This window comes from Barbatula barbatula, assembly GCF_947034865.1.
Source record: "Barbatula barbatula genome assembly, chromosome: 18".
Taxonomy (NCBI): Eukaryota; Metazoa; Chordata; class Actinopteri; order Cypriniformes; family Nemacheilidae; genus Barbatula; species Barbatula barbatula.
This window is the reverse complement of record NC_136781.1, coordinates 10902139-10926012: the sequence shown is the minus strand read 5'-3', so window position 1 is coordinate 10926012 and position 23874 is coordinate 10902139. Positions and strand designations below refer to the sequence as shown.

General features: G+C 39.9%; 3 protein-coding genes across 5 annotated transcripts; 1 reads left to right on the top strand and 2 right to left on the bottom strand.

The window, feature by feature from the left end:
- Window positions 1-50: 50 nt before the first annotated feature.
- rbmx (RNA binding motif protein X-linked) lies at window positions 51-4937 on the bottom strand. Of its 2 annotated transcripts, none has more exons than XM_079479495.1 (10): window positions 4764-4937; window positions 3962-4087; window positions 3671-3777; window positions 3317-3482; window positions 3030-3146; window positions 2830-2944; window positions 2620-2751; window positions 2444-2535; window positions 279-1928; window positions 51-190 (listed from the first exon to the last, which is right to left on the bottom strand). In XM_079479495.1, the coding sequence occupies exons 2-9, from the start codon at window positions 4068-4070 to the stop codon at window positions 1615-1617; spliced, it is 1152 nt and encodes a 383-aa protein (XP_079335621.1). In that variant the 5' UTR covers window positions 4071-4087; window positions 4764-4937; the 3' UTR covers window positions 51-190; window positions 279-1614. The 2 variants fall into 2 exon arrangements, with proteins under 2 accessions (XP_079335621.1, XP_079335622.1); XM_079479496.1 differs by having other exon boundaries at window positions 3030-3131; window positions 4764-4879.
- A 1450-nt stretch (window positions 4938-6387) lies between these two features.
- On the top strand, window positions 6388-16147 carry tm9sf5 (transmembrane 9 superfamily protein member 5). 2 transcript variants are annotated; one of them, XM_079479493.1, is made up of 18 exons: window positions 6794-7096; window positions 7355-7422; window positions 7517-7610; window positions 7819-7946; window positions 8157-8286; window positions 8455-8582; window positions 9262-9373; window positions 9640-9719; window positions 9815-9920; window positions 10189-10230; window positions 10869-11001; window positions 11328-11447; window positions 11635-11692; window positions 11784-11943; window positions 12227-12378; window positions 12502-12613; window positions 12982-13153; window positions 15003-16130. In XM_079479493.1, the coding sequence occupies exons 1-18, from the start codon at window positions 6953-6955 to the stop codon at window positions 15068-15070; spliced, it is 2007 nt and encodes a 668-aa protein (XP_079335619.1). In that variant the 5' UTR covers window positions 6794-6952; the 3' UTR covers window positions 15071-16130. The 2 variants fall into 2 exon arrangements, with proteins under 2 accessions (XP_079335620.1, XP_079335619.1); XM_079479494.1 differs by lacking the exon at window positions 10189-10230 and having other exon boundaries at window positions 6388-7096; window positions 15003-16147.
- A 1373-nt stretch (window positions 16148-17520) lies between these two features.
- gpr101 (G protein-coupled receptor 101) lies at window positions 17521-18813 on the bottom strand (the record flags this gene model as incomplete). The annotated part of the gene is made up of 1 exon (XM_079479454.1): window positions 17521-18813. One exon carries the CDS (start codon window positions 18811-18813, stop codon window positions 17521-17523), a length of 1293 nt encoding a protein of 430 aa, XP_079335580.1.
- Between the last annotated feature and the right edge of the window lie 5061 nt (window positions 18814-23874).

Here is a 23874-nt window from a genome sequence, read left to right as displayed (position 1 = left end):
TGGAGATTACATTTCTGTTAAAATACCATGATAATAAAAGGACAAATTTTTCCATTTAAAGTTATTTATTTAAAAAAAAGCATTGTCAAAATGAATTCATTCATTCATTGTAGCGTCCCCACGACATTCGTTGTAGCATCCCCACGGCTCCATTGACGAGACACCAGCTTGACCAACAAAACTGGACGATCTGGACAAACAGGACAAACCGTTAGTTGTATAGAAATGCAAACACAATACAAATGTGTAGGTATTAAAGTTCTAGGATTTCAGCATACCTGCGTTGTAATACAAGACTACAGGCATCATATTCACTGCAACAAACAGGTGCTGATCAGCAAAAAAGGAATCAAGAGTCTGATGATCCATCATTTATCCTGCAACAAGAAAGTTACAGTCAGCTAACAGATAAAGCCAAGACAGGGGACATGCAATTAAATAAATATAACTCAATCCAATCTGAACGGTTTCCCAGGCTTGTTGATGGGGTGCTGTTTTTCTCCATGAGGTCTCCTTTTTTGTTAGAGGCATGTTTTGCGAGCAGATCTGGCTTTTAACACTTAAGTGATTTTACAAAAATTCATTAGGGTCCCATTGTGCTGTTTTGAGAAGTTGCAGCTATTTGGTTTACATTTTGCTGTGGGTATTTTGATCCTTTGAAGACATTCAAATCCTTTAAAAGAAAATGGCAATTTTCGCATTTGAAATAGGAAACGTGATGATGGGGGAAAATCCAGACATTTTCTCCTTTTGTAGAAACTGGCTGATTTTTGAGACTAGGGGCTCTTTACCTCAGTGATCCAGTGGTTGAAATTCATAGACTCCTTTGTAGGCAGAGGCGACGTTTAGTTATGTTGGAAATACTAAAACGTTTCAGATAGCTGGATTGCATTTGTTAAGCAAGGGCAACAAAGACGATGTTGGACTAAAATTACACTAACCTTTAGGTTTCAAATGACACCACCGAGACCTCACTTAGACCAGAACAAAAGGGTTTGCTTTGCTTACCAGGTGTCGACAGGTTTTATCTGTGGTGCTGAATTGTTTCTTGCATTTTGGTTGTCTTTGGATTGGTCGATGCAAGCAGTCATTGTTTAGGCTTTGCGATGAAGGATCCGTTTGCACTGAGGGAAAACTACACCCATAGAGAGTTTGGGAAAAAAGGTGACATTTGTCCTGCCTTCAACAATTTGAACAATCATGCCTACATGAATATTTAGCATCTAAATTTGATCATGAAGTGCCATTTGGGCATGCTCACCATGGAAAACTTAAGGTAAACTAATTTCATTTAATTTCTTGATCAGCAGCGTTGCTCATTTTTAATTAAAAACACTTTATTGGTAAATGAAAGCCATGTTTCAGAGCAATGCAGTTTTGACAATCAACATTGTACAAAAAAAAGAACACTCACTTAGATTGCAACGGCATCACTAAATGAAAGATGGGCAATGAAAGAAAAACTCTGCATTTAAAAGGATGGGGAAAAACCTTCACATGTTGGACACAGCTTGAAACCGAAGCTCGAAATCCAGATTTTAAAAGGACGTTTTTTGAAAACTCAAGTCTTTAGCACATCTCTACGAGAACGCCATTTGTCCATTTAAGTCCATCTCAGTATCGGTTCCGGGCCATTCCTCTATCTGCCCGGCCACCTCCACGCCCGCCACCCCGAGGTGCCCCACGGCTTGAGCTGCTGTATTCTCGAGGAGGATAGCCTCTCTCAAGAGGGGGTGGTCCCCTTTCTTGCCTACCCAGACGGTCACCACGACTATTGGAGTATGGGTCACTCCGACTGCTTGGATAACTTTCACGACTGCCATATCCATCCCGGGAACTGCTGCCATAGTCGTCATAACGACTGCTTCCGCCACTCCCACTGTAGGATGGAGGGGGACCCCTTGAGGGTGGGGCGCTGCGTGAGTTACCTGCAGGGTCAATGGGTCATGTAATTGGCAAAATTTACTTAAACATTCTTTGCATGTTACTGCTTTGTCAAGTGCCCATTTCCCCAAATTCGTGTGAAGTTTAGCTCAAGGTTGCTAACAATCCAAATGTGGAAAAATTAATTTGGACCTTTCTGGTTCTGGGTGGGTGTTTAACCAAGAGACAACTACAATTGCGCAATCAAAACCCTTTGGCAGGCCATTGTGGGGTAAATGCATTTTCCTTTTGTAATGAATTCCAGGAGTTTGGGTACTTTGTTTCTCTTGCTTGTTCGGACAGAGCTACCAGAACGATTCAAGGCTTTGGCATCAAACGCAGCTTGTGAGAGATTCCGTGTTGGTGTGGTTTTTGGTTGGAACACTCAGGACGAAAAGATGCCACGTTTGACGTTTCCACTTTTTGACAAATCACACGAGGCAGCCCTTTCCAAGTGCATAACAGACAGTTCAAGTGGAGACCCTACCACATTTTCACCACACTGAAAGTTTAGTCTTACCGTAACCATCGTAAGGGTCTCTATATGAGGCTGTACTGGGTCGTTCCATATAACCCCTGGGTTCTCGGCCACCACCATAGCCATCTCGATCACTAAGAAACAATATAATATAAGGCCTTTTCAAATTGTACAGGACCTTGGCTTAGGTCTTTGCTGAATTTTTATACTTATCACACCTGTATCCTCTGGATCCGGACCCATATTCATCCCTGGAACTGGAATGGGCTGGATACTCCCGATACGGGTAGTCTCGTGGAGGAGCATAGTCTCGAGTGTCACGTGAGCTCATGTAGTCGCGGCTGGAATAACTGCAGAACATGGGACAGTTTGTGACCTTTTGTTATTTAAATACACATAGCAAACACTGAAACATTCATAGTTATTACCTGTCTTTATTACTGTAGTGATCATCACGAGGTGAAGGACCGTCATCCCTTCTAGACATCAGCGAATCCCTGCGGGGAGGTGGACCGTATGGGTCTCTATCCCTTGACATAGGTGCTTTAAAATTCACAGATGTCAGTACATGGCTCAAATATATTTTTATAAAGCAGAATACAACAGTTGCATCAAAAGAAGCACTTACATCTGTTCATTGGCCCAGAGGGTGCTGATCTTTTGGGTGGGGGTCCTCCGTTCCTCACTGGCGGGCCTCTCTTTGTTGGAGGTGGGCCTCTTGATGATATACCTTTAAAAAAAGGTTCTACAATTCCTACATTATATTGGAAAAGTTGCATCCGATAAAATGTGCATGCATACTTGTGACAAGCTCAGAACTTCTTAGAGAACAATCATATGTTGATCATGAGATAGGTCTCATCATAGCATTGTCAAATTTTTTAAGTAGTTTGTATAGATGTGATTGAATAGTACCTCTGCTTGGTGGTCCCCGCATTCCACTTGGTGCCCCTCTGGATCCTCGAGGGCCTCTGGGGGAACCTCGACTTCGTGTGTGAACTGGAGGCGGACCACGACGACCTGAAGATTCAAATTGAGGCTTTGTGGCCTGCTCTACTTTAATGGGCTTCCCATCGAGAGGCTTGAAAAATAAAAGGGAATTTAGATTTAGATAACCCATTGCTCTTATATAGAAAATAAGATTAATAATAGAGCACTATAAATTGTAAGCTCAGAACTTCTTAGAGGACAATTGTAGACAACATCAGTTCAAAGTGATCATCGTCAAAGCATCATCATTGCTTACAAATGTCAATTTGCATTACTTACCTTGCCATTCATTTCTCTTGCAGCGTCTTTTGCATCCCCAGGATTCTCGTAAGTCACGAATGCAAAACCTCTGGATTTATTTGTCTCGCGATCCTTCATCAACAAAACTAAAAAAAGGAACTCAAGGTCACACATTTGCGTTTATTCATATCAAGCATGCCATGCATTACAAAAATCAATCATTTCTATTGTTAAGGTTACTGATCGTTTGCACCCATACACCCACACACACGAGTTGTTCTTCATTCCTGCAATATGAGTCCTCCAGCAACCATTTTAAAACGCACTTACCTTCCGATATCCTGCCGAATTTGCTGAAATATGCTTCAAGGACCTTCTCGCTCGTTTCAGTGTTGAGGCCACCGATGAAGAGTTTGCCTGGTCGGTCTGCCTCCGCCATGTTTCTCGCTGTTGCAACTAGAGGGGAGAGGCACATTTTCTCAATGCTAAAGACCAGTCCGGTACACTTAAAATGATTGATTGCAGACGCCAACGCAAAACTGTCAGTGTATTCTGTTGCATCGCCAACGCGAGTTTGAAATGGTGACTGAATATACAAAAAAATGCATGCAATGTCACCTTTATTCGAAAATGTTGGTCATGCATGCTAACGTTAGCCACCCTACAGACGTGCGACACGCACGTGCATTACGAGCTAAAATGAGTCGAGTCGGGAATGTGTTAAAAGATACTAAAATTGCGAAAGATTCGTTTATTCTGCGTATACGGTTTCGTCTTTTTTAAGCATGCTTCACAAAATGGCGGTCGCTTGCGGCCACACGCTGCTGGCATATGGTCAGCAGGTAGAATCGAAATTCATAAACATCAACAAATACAGTCGTTTAAGACAACCAGCTACATGTTATCGTATAATCAATTAACAATCCATCAAAATGGCGATTAAAACGTGCGTTTAAGAAAACATGCTGCCGCTAACACGCGGTTAGTCAATAAAAGTGCTGAAATATTTATCATTCGCAACTGAGGCGGTTATAATGGACATGCATTATACGATCGCCACTTATCGATAAACTAAACACAAATGCATGGTTTCATGAAAATGAATAACAAGCTAACTATAACCAAGACTCACCACAGGGTCAATAGACAGAAACAAAAGGGGTCTGCTGGTTTATATGTGTCTCACGTCTTTCGGCCCGCCCAGAGCTGCACAGCCACTTACTCTGTGGTAGGAGGGCGGACTTTATCAGTTAAGAAGACTCTCACGCCACCTATAGTGATTGTTGAAAATGACACCTAATTAATCAGAAGCTTCCACAATACACAGACATCCATATACAGCAGTCAGTAAGACAGAAAATATTAATACTAAAAAGTTAACTTCACAAATGTATATGTATGTATACGAATTAATAATAAATGATCTGAAAATCAGGCATTTGTCGTTTCCAACATTTTCTTTCTTCAAATCCTTTTTTGAATTACAATATTATGAGCAATACAAGTATTGTAGTCAAGAATATGACAATAAATAATAAATAAAGTATAATCATTTATAGATTATACAATTTATTATTTAAAGATAATAAAGTACTAAAATAAGCTAAGTTTTATAATAACAATATTGCCATGACTTCTTTGTAGTCACTAGGGATAAAAGCGTCTGCTAAATGACTATGTAAATGTAGTTACATGGCTGGATAATATATCCTTTCTTTAAATACTTAAAGGGATATTTCAGCCAAAACTCTAAATCCTCTGTCATACTTACTCACCCTCGAGTTGTTCCAAGAATACTTTTCTTTGTTCTGTTGAACACATAAAGAAAGATATTTGGAAGAATGTAAGACATTTTCTGATCTGGGACTACGCTTGTACCATTCTTACTATGGTAGTAAATGATGTCAGAACTGAAAATTGCTAACATTCTTCCAAATATCTTTCTCTGTGTTCAACAGAACAAATAAATGTATACAGGTTGTAACAACAGAATTTAGATTTTGGGGTGAACTTCCATTTTTTTGTATTATTATTGAACTTCACCGAAGAAATACAAGATGACATGTTCACATACAACGTATAACTTATGTAACTTATAACTTAACATTTTCATGTGCATACAATACATACAGAGTGTAAATAGTATTTTCAATATCATCAACATAGCAGGGGTCTTCAACTACTTTTCCTTGAGGGCCAGATTTAAAGGTTTTTTACCATATCCTAATTTCTTCTGAAAATGTGTATTTCTGTTATTTATTGCATTTTGTTCCTTTGATACCGTTTATGTTGCTGTTACTTTTAGATCATATATTAAAACATGCAGTGAGATACTGCATGTGCCTTTTTATGATATTTAGCTAATAGGGATATTTCCTTTTTAATTGTATTTTATATTGCATAAGTTTACCCAAAGATAAAATTGCTCCATCCAAGAGATGGGTGGCATTGCTTTTTCAAGAAGATATTTATGAATATTTTGGTTGAATTAATAAAACTCAAATCAATGAAAGTGAAAAACGCTAATATCTTCCCCCAATAGCATCTGTCTGCAGACGAGATGCACTGTCCCTTGTGACGTTAAACTGGCGAGTTATGGAGGGAGATGAACAGCAGTTTTCGCAAATTTAACCGTTTAAATCGTACATAGGTAATGAATGCTGTAATAAAAACAACACATTTTCATTTATCTGAGACAACCGTTCACGTGGTGTACCCTACATTCAAGGGCACTAGACGCGTTTTGTAACGCCACCGATCGCGTGCGCAACCGACAGCCGTGGCTGTGTGTATTGCCCGATTGCAAATAAGATACGTATTCTGGACAGACCGATCAAATCGCTTTATAAGACGACGTACAGTATTGTCATGAATATAACTTTTGTATTGAATGTAGCAGCGTTTTGGAGTTCAAAGATGTGGCGTCTCAGGACGTGCATTTCTTAAAGCACACCGCTCTTAAAAGAGCCTCCACTTAATTGAAATGTGCAGGCGGGCTGACTAGCCCTGGCATAGAGGATAGTATATTAAATAGTACTAAAGAAAATTAAATTATACAGCAGTTACAGTACATCAATTAAAGTGAAATAGAATCCATGTACAGGGTGAACTATCCCTTCAAACACGAGATTGCACGTCAACGACGTCAAGGAAAGGGGGCGGGAGGGAGGCGGAGCTACACGCGCAGTACGGAAGTGATGATACTGATGCTAAAAATCTCGAGGAACAGACAGCTGCAAGCTCGCTGTCTTGGTCGTTTTTGTCTGTTCACTGTCTCCTATGTTTTTTTCACGACTGAGTAAACCGGAATTGAACTGAAAAATGCAGTCACCGAATAAGCGTTTTATATTTATATTTATGTTGAGTTTATTAGCCATAAACTCGTGTTCTGGATTCTACCTTCCGGGTTTAGCGCCAGTCAATTTTTGTGAGAAATCTTCGGAAGGAGATGTGGGGGAATGTGAGGTGAGTTTTTATTGTTGTTCTGTTCATTATGATCAGGCAGTCTGATCAAAACGTTAAGCCAATGGTTAAACAGTAAACAAGTAAGCGATTTGTGGTGTAATCTGCAATCTGCTGGTTTATAAACTGGTTTATATATGATCCTCACAAGATCAATGTGTGTTTAGATCAAAGTGTGTTTAGATCAAAGTGTTAATTTGGCAACCACAGGATTGTATGAAATAGTGATGATTAATTATCAGCTGTCTGTTATTCCCACAGAAGGAGATCCAGCTGTTTGTAAATAGACTGGACTCTGTGGAATCGGTCCTGCCTTATGAGTATGATGCGTAAGTATCTTTGGTCACAGTGTAATATTATCATTATGCGTTATATTAATATTATAACACCAGTTAATCTATAAGCACATTTCCTTTGATTCAGGTTTGATTTCTGCAAAGATTCAAATGAAAAAAGACCTTCAGAGAACCTTGGTCAGGTGTTATTTGGAGAGAGAATAGAAACGTCCCCATACAAGGTAAGACGGTTTTGTTGTTGCTGACAACCTTTCACCCATTGTGTTTAATTTTAAAAAATCACTGTTATGTAGATCAGCCTCCATATCTGGTTTGGCAAGTTTTCCTACATGTAGATGGAAAAGAGAACACTGTTCCACGCTTTGTTAGACATGTATAATGTGTTGCCATCATCCTTCAGGTACTGAATTCAAATTTCTCCTCTTTCAGTTTGATTTTAATGTCGACAAGACATGCACACAGGTCTGCACTCAAACGTATAAGACATCTGGAAAAGAAGATAAGCTAAAGTTGGCTTTTCTAAAAAGAGGAATGGAGCTGAATTACCAGCACCACTGGTAAGTCTACAAAGGTGTGGTTAGCGACGTGTCAGTTGTGTCTGTCAACATGTCTTTACTTCCAGGTTTTCCCAATAACCAGATGGATTGCTCAAAACCTTTAACAAGGACAAAAACTGATCGGTCGTTTAGGGCTTGGCTTGTAACCCATTTGTTTCTTCTCTTCCAGATTGTAAATAACACATTTGTTTATATTTTCTTGTTTTGCAGGATTGTAGACAACATGCCTGTAACATGGTGTTATAATATAGAGGACAATCAGAAAGTCTGCAGTCCTGGATTTCCCATTGGATGCCTAGTAAACCAAGAAGGAAAGCCGAAAGATGCCTGTGTTATCAATGTGAGAGGGCCTGTTAATAAGTGTTACAATTAGCTGTATAACACTTTTTGTGGAACGACGTGGTGGGCTTGGTGACCGTTAAAAATTGTGTCCCATACCCTCTGAAATGTAGTCCACGGATACTGACCAGCTTCTCTAATGACATAAATTTGTTGTCTGCTCTTTCAGGCTGAATTCAACAAAAAGAACACTTACTACATTTTCAACCACGTGGACATCACCATATCTTACCACAGGGTAGAAGAAAGCGCTGGGATTGGTGCTCGGCTTGTGGGAGCTACTTTGGAACCTAGAAGGTTTGAAAAAATACTTTTCTATAAATTCCTTTGTTTTTTTGTAACTTTCAGTATCCTATACCATTTAGCTCTGCGAAGCTAGGCTTTTCAATTGCACATCAACGAGTAAAGATAGTACTAAATAAGTTTTTTATAAAATGCTTTATTGCATTAAATCTGCACAGCTGACTATAACATTATAACACTGTAAAATGTGTTAACTTGTACTGTTGTTGGCTGCAGAAAGCATAATAAAATTAAGATTGTAGTAAATGTCCAATAGTGCAGCAGGGATGACATATTATTGTAAGCCAACCTAGAAGTTAACGCCGCACTGGTTCCTTGACAAAAAGCCTATGGATTTTTCCCATAAACCCAAGGGAACTTAAAAATAAGTGCTGTGATTTACCAACATTTATGATCCCTACACATATCATAAAGATTATCAATGTAATCTTTACAAATGAACACAAAATGTTTTCCTTGTGAATCCTAAATACAATCACCAGAAATAAATAGCTAACATTAGTCTATAAACAGACTACACTATGCTCGCTTGACCTAAAATGCTCACTCGCTTCTTGGATTTGCATACAAAATCCATCACGACATGTAGAACTAAATGAGCTTTCGGTGTTGTTCTGTTCATGGAAATTGCATGTGGTCCAACACATAACATGTGTTTCTGTTGGATTTGCAGTGTCAAACATAGTGGTAAGGGTGTTCCAACATGTGAAGGAGCTCCAATGGACATACCAGCAGAATTCAGCAGTGACCTTGAAGTGACATACTCCTACTCTGTTAAATTTAAGGCAAGTCATCTTTAATGAGTCTTCATATTCATATGAAGAGTTTTGTTCCAAAATGAAAAATTTCAGTTTAAATAAAAAATAAATTGTAATTGTGCATTCTAGTTAATATTAATCATGCTGCAGTAGTTTTTTTTTAATTTAAGCCATAATAACTCAATAAAAACATGATTAAAACATAATTCTTCACAGAATTATCTTATTTAGGAACCAAACTCTTCATGTGGTTGTAAAGAACTGCATGTAAATGTTTGTCTTTTTAATTTTAGCGTAATGATGAGATAAGATGGGCTTCTCGATGGGATTACATTTTGGTTTCCATGCCTCACACCAACATCCAGTGGTTCAGGTAAACACAAAGAGCCTTTCTGGCTTAAAATATCTTCCAATAGTGATAAGAAACTGTTACAATATGTTAATAATGAATCTTTATTGGACTTCCAGCATCATGAACTCACTGGTCATCGTGCTCTTCCTGTCTGGAATGGTGGCCATGATCATGCTTCGAACACTTCACAAGGACATTGCCAAGTACAACCAGATAGACCAGGTACATTGGATTTACTTGAATTGACCCTTAAGACTGGTTTTGTTGTCCAGGGTCACATATGTGTAGAACTAATGCAAGTCGCGCTGTTCTGTTTCTGAAGGATGCTTATGTTGAGATAGAGTGACTGCAATGTGTAGGAAGTTTGCCAATTGCTATATTTAAAGGTGGGGTAGTTTTAACTGTTAGTTTTAACCAGCAATGAGTTTTCTCATTGTATTGATGGTGAGAATACTTGCTATCACTGAATTCTCTGTTGTGATATTCACAGGCAGACTGGGTTAAGATCCCTCCAGCTGCAAACAGTACCTACGTAAGCTTACAAGCTTATCTTATCGTGGGTGATTTTGATTTGCTGATTGATTGGCTTCTGGGAAAATGCCTTTATATAGTAAACATACTGTAATTATGCTCACCAATCAAGGTGAAAATGATGGACGCTTTGGTAGTACAGATTCTTTAAGAGTGTACTCTGTGTGTCTTGACCTTTAGGGCCAAATTTACTAAATAGCATGAGACCACACTTTAATAAAAAGCCCAGATGGGAGAGGCGCAGGTAAAAAAAAACGCCGGCGCAATATCTCATTCCCATAATGACCAACGCAATCTACCAATTGCAGCGCAAAGTAAATTGTGTTAAGCGTGATTTTTTTAAAGCCTCCTCCCATAAAGTTTGCATCTGAAGATGAAACTCCTACAAATGCTTATTGAATAAGGTCAGTCGCAAAAGGAGGATTTCTCCACACCTTTTCAGTGCTAATTTTCACTTTATGTCTTTAGTTATTACAGACAAGAGGTTTATTTACGCCAAAAGAGGGGTTTGCGCTGCCGCGTGCTGTTGGTAAATCTGGCCCTTGGTGGTTCACCTGTAGTTATGTGATGTGACCTCATATGGTCAGTAATAATGATCACTAGAATGATAATGGAACTCTGTTGTTATGTCACTTTCAGGAAGATCTCAATGAGGAGTCTGGGTGGAAGCAGGTACATGGTGATGTGTTCAGGCCACCCAGGTTGGGCATGCTTCTGTCTGTCTTCCTCGGACAGGGCACTCAGATCTTAATCATGACCTTCATCACCCTCTGTAAGTGCTTGGACAGAATGGAATTAAATATGAAGTCTGTATTAGACTAAAGACAGTGCTCTTGCCAAGTAGCACATGTTCCTGAAACAACACCCTTAATGGTGGATTAAGGATTTAACGTATTTAGGGCATAACATTAGGGTTAGAACTATAGGAATCTATTGGGCTTTTTAAAGGAATCTTGTTTCACATACAACAAAAGACTTTGATCTAGAAACTTTATTTAAAATTATACAGATCATAGGCATTCAATAGTCTATTTCTGCACAACAAACATTTAAGTCCAGTCATGTTGCTGTGAATAACGGCCTTGCTGTTCCCCTTAGTCTTGGCCTGTCTGGGCTTCCTGTCTCCTGCCAACAGAGGAGCTCTCATGACCTGTGCAGTGGTGCTGTGGGTCCTGCTGGGCACACCTGCTGGTTACGTGTCTGCAAGACTTTATAAGAGTAAGAATATATTCAACACAAAATTATATTCTATTGTTTTGTGTATACCATCACATTTTCTTCTGAAAAGCATAAATATAGATTCATATTACATGAATAGATCATAATACATTTATTATCTGGTAAACCTTGCACTTTAATAAAGTTTAATAAAGCAATTACTTACACATTTCGACTGTGTCAACAGCTTTCGGTGGTGAAAACTGGAAGACCAATGTTCTCCTCACAGCCTTCTTGTGCCCTGGGTATGTTGACAACTCTTCATGAAGAAAACATGAAAAGTGTTATGCAAATGAAAGTACACAGGTTTACACACTTACCTGGTTGTCTTTGAAGGATTGTGTTTGTGGATTTCTTCTTGATGAATCTGATCCTGTGGGTCGAGGGCTCCTCTGCGGCCATTCCTTTTGGTACACTAGTGGCCATATTGGCACTGTGGTTTGGCATTTCTGTTCCTCTCACTTTTGCGGGCGCCTACTTTGGCTTCAAAAAACAAGTGAGTAAATAGATGTTTTTCAGTTGCTATTCAAATTGTAATTGCTGTTATTCAGAAAGGTTCAAAGAAATGATTACTTGAAGAACTCCAGATTCTTGCAGTCACTTTTATGAATAAGAAAAACGGAGCTCCACAATTTCTCTTGTTTGCTTATTTAGACAGCGTATTACAGAATGTTTCTTTTTGTCACCATCAGCTGCTTTCGCTTTTTCCATCTGTGTATGCTTTTTCCTTGGCACACTGTGATGCACGTGGGTGTGTTTTCATTTTCCTGCTTTCATAGGGCATCGAGCCACCAGTGAGAACAAACCAGATCCCACGACAAATTCCACAGCAGTCCTTCTTCACCAAACCCGTGCCGGGCATCGTCATGGGCGGCATTCTGCCCTTTGGCTGTATCTTCATCCAGCTCTTCTTCATCCTCAACAGCATATGGTAAAGTCAGACAGCTTTAATACTCTTGATGTATACATTTGAAAATGAGTTGCTATGAGGTTATTTGGAGAAGTTTGGAGAGGTTTTGCTCCTAATAGTACATTACAATGCTTCTCTATATAGGTCCCATCAGATGTATTACATGTTTGGCTTCCTCTTCCTGGTGTTTATCATTTTGCTCATCACATGCTCTGAGGCCACTATCCTGCTCTGCTATTTCCATTTATGTTCAGAGGTAAGAAAACTGATGATGCAGGAGTATGTAATAGATTGATTGATTTGTGTATGCAAATGTACACATGCATATTTGCATTTGAAAACATCTAATATGCCAGTAGCGTTTTGCAAAAAGCAAAGTTTTACAATGTCTATAGAAGTGTATTTGTCCCTCGTAATAATGTTTTACAGAAACAGAGGTATTAATATAATTTGAACTGTATTTGGCTGATCATGTGATCTAAACGTGGCAGCCACCGTTATGTAGAATCGGCTTCTGATATAACTGATCTTCTATGTGGACATATTAATTATTAATGAAACATATTAATGAAAAGTATAAATTTCTCTAGGTTTAGGTGAAAACACTTTTGTCTTGTTTTACAGGATTATCACTGGTGGTGGCGATCATTCCTCACCAGTGGTTTCACAGCCATCTATCTGTTCATCTATGCAGTGCATTACTTTTTCTCAAAACTTCAAATCATAGGGCTCGCAAGCACCATCCTCTACTTTGGTTACACTATGATCATGGTGCTCATCTTCTTTATTTTCACAGGTAAGATTTATGAGACACTGTTTACATTTATCCTTGAAATTTTTTTCATATTGATATTAAATGTTATTTAAAGGGTCAGTTTAACCAAAAAAGAAAATTCTGTCATCATTTACTCGCCCTCGGGTGGTTCCAAATCTTTATAAAAAAAATATTCTGATGAAAAAAAATACATTTGGAAGAATGCTTCTAACGAACAGTTCTGGGCCACCATTGACTACCATTGAGGAAAAACGACTATGGTAGTCAATGGTGGCCAAACATATTTTGGTTACAAACATTCTTCCGAATATCTTTCTCTGTGTTCAACCAAACAAAGAAATGTAAACTGATTTGGAACAACTCGAGGGTGAGTACATTCATTTTTGAACAAGTATGATGACTTTTCACAGCAGAAAAGTTGATATAATTCTGTTTGAAACTAACTGATAAATAGTTATAACTTCAGATGTCTTCAATGTGACATTATAGCGCGGCTGTTAACCACTTTCAAGTAGATGTTGTCACACTCTTGTGCAGGAACAAAGAACAAACTTTGTTCAAACATATGCGTGTATAATTTACTCAAATACTCTTATCCTTATCTGTTATCATCTGTTGAACTGGTGTCCAATTCGGCATCTTCAGGATTCATATCCTGTTCATCAATACTTTGTTTGTTTAGTGTGACATGCAGATTTTGTATCCTTTCTTTCAAGATGCCTGTGATGTTAGTGTTTTAGATACAGCACAGTGTTTCATTTCTAAAGCTTTGGTTTGGCAGGTGACCAAATTTGGTCACTTTGTTCTGCCCGACAACTGTGTTCAGTCCGTGGGTAATTCGCACACTTATAAATATTCCTGCTCATCCTTCAGTGTTGTTGAAAGATAGCAGCATTTCCTCGGGTCTTAATCACATCTCTCCCGCTTCTCCTCATTGATATGCTGAGACTGAGGTGCCAGCTGTCTGCCAGCCATGGCCCCAGCACCCAGAGCTGTAGACAGATGTCCTTAGATAACATCCACACGTACCCAGCATATGATTTATTTCTGTTTTCATCAATTTACGTTTTTCTAACCCACTAGAACAGGGCTATAGACTAGCACAAACAGTGATTTATACTGAAGGCTTGCAAAAACACTCCAGGTCATCCTATGTAATTGCAGCCAGTCTCACGGCTTTGCTTTGAATGATGGGAAATTGCCGCCATCAGTGGATATCAGCCATTGTTTCCATGGTTTCTACTAGATGCTTTAGGATCCCTGGCTACGGCTGTTATGGCAACTTCTGCGCGCGGGTGCTTGAGGGGTAAAAATATGAGGCAAAAAAGAAACAAGAGGCTTACTGGATTGCCATTAAAAGCCCAGAGCGCTATTAGTCTCCGACCACTTATTAAAGCTATGATTATACCATGCCATTCGTTTCATCCGATCCCAGCTTGTCTTTACATTCAGAGAACGAACCAAAAATAAAGCAGGAGCATTTGCGGAAAGTGAGGGGGAGTTGTGTGAATCTTCTGTATATAAATGTACCTGAAAATACATTCGGAGCTCAAGATTTATGTCAGACTTATTGTTAAGTGGCTCATCTCTCAGAGAGCCAGTCTTTATCTGTCAGCGACGCCCCAGCGATGATCAGATTTAATCCAGCATTTCATTACGTTCGGCTCAGTTTAGCTCATTCAGATAATTTGCTGCATTGAAATTGCTCCGTTCACAGATGGTTATCTCATGAAATGCCACCCAAATGTGATTTTAATGGAGCTGTTTGATATGGTGCTGTTTGATATGTAAATTGTATCAATGTTATTGTAATATAGAGCAGGGGGGATTCAAGACTCATGGTATTATTTTACATCTTTTTTCCGTACAGGTACTATAGGGTTCTTCGCCTGCTTCTGGTTTGTAAATAAGATCTACAGTGTGCTTAAAGTGGACTAAGAGGAGGAAGAACACAGCATCATCTTTTGCTAACCAGCCGTCAATGAGCCTAAAGAGACATTCAAATGAAGGAAAACATCTTGAAGGAATCAGAAAACACGCTCGTCTCATCCTGTTGGTGTGTGACTGTCTGTAATTAACTGTTTATTTGCACATTGACTGACAGCAAGTCAGCGTGTGAACTCCAAAGACCTTTTACAGTGCTTTACCTGTTGGAAGTTGTCTTAATATGATTTTATACTAAAACCCACATTTTACTACTGTCATGATTTCTTTATCTGTAATGACAAGTTGTGACATTTTACAAAGATCTCTTGTTGTATATACTCTGTTGGGAAAGGATGCATGTTAAAACCACACCCCCATCTCCTCTTATTGGGGCGCATCAATAATTACTGTTGCTGTGTGTCATTGTTTTGTTTTCATGGTTTTATCGGACAGATCTTTTCTGTTAGAACGGGGTCCTCACAATGAAGTAGAACTGTTAAGAAGCAAAATTTTTCTTTAGGGCACTTTCATACAAGTAATCTTAATAACAGGAGATATGTAGTGGTTTTCTACTTTTTATTTAATAATTTAAACGTGTAGTTCGAAAACAGCCATTACATAAAAACTATACATGGTTGCACACATTTTTTTAATTTAAAACCCCACAGAATGTTTCATCAGGTTTTTGAGGTATACAAGATCATTCTTCAACATGTCATAACAAAAGGAAAATAAAATCTATGTTGCATCATTACAAAATGTCTAAACGTTTATAAAAGTCGGGTGTTACGGTTAAGTTGTGTCAGCTGACTCTTTAAATGAGTTGTGAGTCTGATTGTTTACAGTTCTGTAAGTGCTGCAGACATCAATGGAAACCAAAAGATAAAATGGCCATTATATATTGCAGCACTTACTGGTATTAAAGTAATAACTGGCTGTAGCAGAATCATGGCAGGTTTCATCTATTAAAGTTGAACAGTATCAGTCAACCTCTAAACATCCCAGAAAGATCATTAGCTGTCCCACGCTGTATAAATGTTCTTAGCCTATCAAATAAAGTGCTTTATCAGTTGTTAAGCCATCATATTTAATCATACACTGTGTGTAATTTATGCTGGGAGACATCAACTATGGTTATGAGGTACGAGAGTGGATCACATCATATAACCCTGAGAAACAAGAAACCTTAATGGTTAAAAAACACCCTTAACTTTCTTAAAGCAAAATATTACCTTTGTTAGAATTTGTGGAATGATGTATGTCGTGGGCACTGAAATGCTTAATGAGATTCGGCCTCTTGGTCAAACTCCACACAACACACAGATAATAAGATCTGTCTGTTAAATACTGGTGAAGGTTTCATTTTCAAGAACGATAAAGTGACACATTAAGAGACTGCCAAGCAAGTGCGTGTTAAATGCTCTACAGCTCAGACGTCAGATAAAAAGGGGTTAACTACATCCAATCTGCTATTTCCTAATTGCTATACACAAATTACAAAGCATACAACTGAAATACATCACATAAATATTCACGACTCTCTCCTACTCCATTACATCATAATTCTACTGAGAATAAGGGTTAGAACAGCAGCACTTCTGAATAACTGACCGACATCATAGTAAATTGATGAGATTCATCGCTTAAGTATCATACAGGTACATGAACAATATAACAGTTTCTTTCATTTCCTAAAACAGTAATCAAATTGTATCTCTACAACAGTATAGTCTGGTTGTAATGAACAAACCTCTTCTATAAGAGAACTTTATATCCCATGGCAACAATTTAGTTAATAAAACTAATTTTTTTCACATTTACTGTAGACTGTGAAAACAAATTGATTTCTATACGACATATCGAAACTTTTCTGTCTTAAAATTTTACGTTTTATGGTAATACTGTTCCTCTCGACATTGGATGTAAAGTTTACGAGAAAATTCTTTTCATTTGATACTGTATATTATAATTTTTTTATATTGTTGTAACAGTTCACTTCCTTTTATTCCTGCAATTCGGAAAATAACAGCAACATTCATTTTTAACACATATTTCTCTTAGGAGATGATTGGAATGTTTAGAATTCAGTCATTTTTCACAGACGCTTTTAAAACTTGTTTTCAAGGTAAATATTCATTACGACTTCACAGTAGCAACTCTAAAACACTTTCCATTCAAATAATATTTTTTTTAACCACAGGCATGCATCTCCTCCCATCCTTGGTATGCTTAGTTTTTGTGCAATATTACGTACAGTACTCTACGCATATAGCATTTTTTATACTTTTAGAGATGCTCTGTATTGAGTTGTATTAGTATCGAAAGGCACAGAATATGTCATTTGATTCCAATCAAATCATGCCCGTCCTAAAACTGTCTAAAACCACAATAAATGTACACATATACCCCAATACTGTATATCGCTTACATCTACACAACACGTGGCATACTGAACAGCAGATTTACTCAGATTGTTTGTTGCTGTGAACAGTAAGTTCCTTCTCTGAGCTCAAACTGATGGAGGTGGTCTCCTTACGGCTGTCTTTAGACCTCCTCTCTGTTGGAGAAGAGCTGGTGGTCCCTTCCTCCCAGGTGCGGAGAGGGCACACGCGGGCAGCCTGGCTCGACAGGTGGGCGTGCGGCAGTCGCCCATCCGTCACCGTGAAGCAGCTATCCACAGCAGAGCCTTGACTGATACGTGCCTGTCCGCACAGCGGGCCGCAGAGCAGGGCCAGGAACTCCTTGCGTACGCTGCGGTGCATGTAGCCGTAGATGTAGGGGTGTAAGCAGCACTGGAGGAAAAAGAGAATGAGAGCCGTGGAGGCCAACCAGGGTGGCACGGACGCGCTAGAGTAAATTGATATTGTGCTCAAAACACTGTAAGGGCCCATGCTGAACACGTAAGATGCCATGATGACAAACACCACCCGTGCCGCCTTGCAGTGATAGTGAAAGCGTCTGTGCCGAGTCCTGATGGGGTAGGAAGCCGAAAAGGGTCCCTCTGGTTGTGCCGAATGTCTTTGAGGGCTGGAACAGGGCGCCTGGGAATCTGGAGGGGGATTGGACTGGATGGGGTGAACGAGGGCATTCTGTCTCCTGGCGGCTCTGAACACCATCCAGTAGCAGCAAAGCATGATTGCCACGGGCAGCCAAAATGAGAGCGCTGACACCAGGGCTGAATACGAGTAGCTCGAGGACCACACCACGGTGCAGGCATTATGGCGTTGGTCAAACTCGATGGCCCCCCATCCGTACAGAGGCGGCGTGCTCTGAAGCAGGCTGAAGAGCCACGTCAGAGCGATCAGGTTGGTGCCCAGATGGGGCGTCATACGGGTTGGGTATGACAGCGGGTGGATGATGGCGAGGTAACGGTCCACCGACACCACGATGATGGTGTTGACACCGGCGAATGCAAACAGGTGCATGAGAACCACAAGAGCCTGGCACAGACGGGCATCCAGGGGCCAGACGTCGGGCACAGTGGCGGCGATGGCAAAGGGCATGACCAGTACTGTCTGTAGCAGGTCGGCCAAAAGCAGGTTGAGCACAAAGCGATTAGCAACGTGGAGTAACTGCGGCTTGCGCTGAAACACCAACAGCACCACTACGTTTCCAAAAAGCGAGGTGCACACGATTAAAGAAATGAACACCATTTTCACTGTGCTGTTTATTAGAGAGGGTGACAGTGGTGCGCCAGGGTCCCAGGGCACCGTGCTGGAGTTATTGCCCTGTCCGGGAGGTAGAGAGATGGGCATAGTGACAGCAACCAGGTGGGAGATAACGCATTAGGGGCTTTTCGGATGTCACCGATGACAGCCTGAAGATCTGTTGAATGTTTTGTCACCGTTCACATCCTAAGAGTGAGGCGACAAAACACAGACATTTAAAAATGCTCTCTCTTAAATATGCCAATTCTGTAATTTAGCCACAATGCATAAATGCACAATGATAAGAACCAGTGTACCTAAATACAGAACCAACGCACGTTTAATCCATTTACGCACAGTTTGTGTTGTTTTCTTACCTTTTAACACGAATCATACGTATCTATCTGTCATGAAAACAACGAGAAACAGCTGGAAATCACCGCTGTCATATTTATTGCTTAAGTGCAACGGAGCTGCTTTCTCTGTTGTGCAAATCTCATGCAAATAAACGTGGCACATTTACCGTGTGGCGATCATCGCAAACGAAGCATCCGTTCGTTTTTTCTCCAATGGCTGTCGGTTTTGTGCTCCGTCTTTGTGGTGTCTCGCATTATTATGAGGTCTCCGGTGATGTTCCCCTGTATCAGTCTCTTCTGTGCGATCAATGGCAGCCTCTGCTCGTCTCTCATTGTGAGGACCCCGTTCAGTGATGGAGAGGCATCAAACAGCTGTGCGTTCGCTTCTTATTGATATTCTTTTAAGTAACCGCTGTGGATGAATGTAGGCTGCTTGTGAACAAGAGGCGGCGCAAATACAGCAATGTCACAGCAGTTACATGAACATCAGAGCTCTGAGTACGCTGGCCAGCAGCATCAGCACCAAAGCATCCTGCATCCGAGCCGTCATCAGAGCTGACCTACAGCTGTCGAGAGCTCTTACACACATCAGCCTGCAACCTACTTATCACACGGTTAAAAAGGGTTTGTTTTGGTTCAAATTAAAAATGAAGCAAGCATTTGATTATGTTCACACGGTGAACCTTTTAGGAGCAGTGCTCACAGGACAGCAGTACATCCGGTCCCTGTATGTGCACTATATGTATATGGGTATAATATTATAGAACTACACTGTATAATTTGTAAAGCATAATATGTTGGGTTATTTTTTAAAGAGGTAATTGTTCTGCATATATTTTATATTAATGAAACTAGTGCATATAAAAGCACGTTTGCAATTCTAATGTAACATCAGTTAATAAATAATAATAATTATCAATATATATTATCTGAAGAAAAATATCCAGGCTACTCCGTAAGGGATCCGCGATCTAGATTATTAGGTGCCTTTTATCCCTCAGATAATATTTTCCTTAAAACGATGATTATTATCAATTAAATCCAGCCAATCAGACAAACAAATTGGAGTTATTAGTTTTTGGTGTTTAGCACCACCTAGTGTTGTAATAGAGACATTGCAGCAAAAGTGTTTCTGAATGTTCCCTAACTCAAATACATTCACTTTTATTTTTACAATCTAACATGAACCACCTCTGCTTTTAATGACTCTAAGGACTCTACAATTTAGGTTTTTTTAAAACATGGAAATTAAATCAGTAAAATTACAATGAAACAAGAAATTCATTCTCCCCATTGTTTTTCAACAACAGCATTCGGTTATTATAGGAGATATATAAGCTATTATTCGGTCAAATAAATACAAAAATTTTTTCATTGGATATTACAAAAAATGTGGTTTGACGGAAGTCACATTAATGAGACCAATGATGGAAAAAAAATTATATTGCTCGAAAGTGCCACCTAGGGGTTATGTTAACGTACTTAATTAGAAAAGACCTTTTAGTTGACAACAGAATTTTCGTTTTTATACATTGTAACTTTCTATAGAATTAACTACTTTAATAGTGTACAGACTGTAAATTCTATCCTCTTACCCTCACCGTACTCCTAAACCATATCACAAGTGTCATTTTGTATGTTATAATATTCATCTTCCATCAATGTAGGTGGATCAGACCTTAACACACGTGCATACTCACAGCCCTGTTTCTTTTGCAGGGCCCAGCAAGCAGCCACAGAACAACTGGAGACAGATAAACAAACAGAAGCACCAAAAGCACTTTAGAAAAGCTCCCATTCACATTCCCAGATCACACAATGCTGTTTGTATGGATGCTCAGACAGTTTAGACGTGATTACTTATGTTTCCCCTAGAAGGTGATTACTTTGCCACTCTTGGCAGCCATTGTCACAGGCCGAGGCTTCCCATTCATGCGACCGGACCACGGCCACAAAGGAGCGAAGTGCTCGATTGATGACAGTCCTCACTGGGCCAAAGGAAGACATTAAAACTACTTGTATGGGGCTCTTTCAGGAGATTAACTTACTATAAGGGCTACCTGCCATGGAGCCATTGCTTGTATTCATGAAGCCGGTACAAAGGCCTTTATTTTTTTAGCCAGGGCCACAACTGCATGAAAGCCAATAATGAATAGGGTAATGACCACAAAAAACAACAAACCTGTTGAAATAAAGTGTCTTAAATGTAAGCCTCCTTTCAGAGGAAGGTGATTCTGCCATCGCCCATTGAAAATCTGCCGTGTGGCTACCAAATACCGTCGATCTAATTAATTTCAGAGGAGTGGTGTTGTATGGTCGTTGAAGGAAAGACGGCTTAAGTAGACTTTGATTAAATCTCCCTATCTGACAAGCGTCCCTGAAACACATTGCGTGGCCGGTTTAGCTGGAGATGTCTCGCTTGCTGTCTGGGCCCCAGGCGGTGGATTCAGTCAGGCGGATCTGTGTTATCGGTTGGCGCTAAAAATGTACTCTGATAAAAAGGTCAAATGTTTGATGGGAATCAGAATAGTTTCCTAAAATTTTCAATTAATATGCAGTAACATAAAGTTGCAAATGCAAAGACCCCCGATTGGTCACATATTTATTTAACTATCTATTTAAAAATGTATTTTAAAGACTCTTGATAATGATGTTGTAGTTGAAAGCACATAAGACGGCACAACACCAAAGAGTCGATCAGAAGGATTAGTGCAGGTCACCCTTCACCCTTTACACATGAAGACTATTGAGAGCTTTGTGCGGGCACACATAACTCCATCAAAGCACCATTCGCTGTGTCCATCTTTACCTCCCGGAGGGCGTGTGCGGCCACCCCAGCCTCAAAGAAAACACACATATACACACACAATAAATGCACAAACCACCATTTTGGACAATAGTCACAGTGTTTGTGTGTGTGTGTGTGTGTGTGTGTGTGTGTGTGTTTGAGAGAGAGAGAAAAGAAAAGAAAAGCGGGAAGGAATAAGGAATAAGAACGTATGTGTGTGCACATTGATGTGAAATTACGCCATTATCTCACGGTCATAGCTGAGAAAGCAAAGCTGAATAGAGGCTTCTTTTTAGACATGCTACGCTGCAGCACCACGTAGAGCGCACCGGAGGGAGGGCTCGGACGCTTTGGCCGTGCTTACTGAGTGGAAATTCTCTGACAGGTGTGCCATTGTAAGAGCAAGGACGTGTGAGTGTTAAAACTGTGCCGGGGAGTCCCGTGTGTGCTGGTAATGTGTTTATCAATGATTTTTTTTAAATGCTTCTCCTCCTCCTGTGCACTTCCGTCGTCCCCTCAGGATTTTGTTGAAAAGAGAAAGCCTCTCTTGCACAGTTGGCTGGACGTCCTCTAATGAGTCAGACAGGCAGCACTAGTCACAATTCAGCCCCATAGACATGTCAGAGAATGAGTAGAGAGAGAGAGAGGAAATATTTAAGAGAAACTGAGAGACTCAAACTGAACGGAAAGCAGAAGCGTATAGTGACCACACTACAGTAAGTACGAATGGAGATCGTGTCCGTTTAGGCCCCAGGCCTTGACCATACTGGATTGTTTGGGATGCTGTGGTGCTTGGGTAGGACAGGGTAAGTGTCTGTTTGCTCTATTGTTTTAAAGTAGTCATATTTAGCCTACACAGATTTAGAGTATCCCTAACTAAATCTTATTCAATACTCAAATAAGGGGTTTCACACCTGTGCACGTTGAATCAACGTTATACGGCTTAAAGCAATTTATTGATCATAATTTAACATCTGTAGCTATTTCTTTCTTTTTTTAATCTAAATTAAAGCAACACTTTTCAGTGTCATTGTCAATAAAATTTAAAGGTAGCCTACATCTACGCCAACGATTCCCCGTCGGTAGCAGTTCTGTATTTGACCAGAAGATGTCAGGATTCGCTTACGCAGAGCCCGACCGCGCGCGGCCCCCATGGGGAGCTTTAGCGAGCGCACGTGGTGTGACAGCTTCCCTAGGAAGTTTGGGTGACATTTGCTTCACTTAATGACACAAGCTAATGAATCATTAGCGATCCCAGAGGTATTCCTCTTAGAGAGGCTTTGTCGTGCATGCGCCCAGCAGGAGGCTGCAGACCCAGCATGTTATGCATGCATATGTTTAACTGCCTCGTTCAACACTAAAGACATTTTAATTTTCTCCTGCTTATGTGTGTAGATCGGACTCGTGTTGCTGTTCTCGAGTCCACTCTCAAGAAACCATATATTATGACGTGTCTGTTTTCTGAACCTTTAAGGGAGAGCCATTGGAAGACGTGAAATTATAACCATGTCATAAAATGTGAACATTAAATGCCATAGATTAAACAGCTGCTATTGAAGCTGAAGACCTCCACAAACAGATAGCCTAAATGAAAATTTCTTACACACAAGAGCATTTTATTGCTCCAAAGCTGTGCAGGAGCATGTATTGTTTTTCCCCAAAATATAAAAAAGACAGTTGTAGAGCAAGTTTATGTGTGAATATGTTGTTTTTCCAGGCCTAAACATGGTTTTATTACTTTGGGGTTTTTACAGTGGAGTCAGAGTTTCTTGCTGTCTTCCCAATATCTTTAAAACAGGTTGTCTTCAAGAAATGTTCTAGAAGGTTCTTACGTCATGGGGTGTTGTAGGTTTAAAGCATTACTAGACCCCACTTTGCTGCTTTCACGACCTGAAACACAAATTGATCACTCGGTCACCATTGTGCTCCGTGTAGTTCTCTGTGCACATGTCTCCTGTGGGCTGCAGTGGGGCATGAACTTATTTATTTATTTTTTTTGCTTTGGGAGATAATTACTTTGAAAAC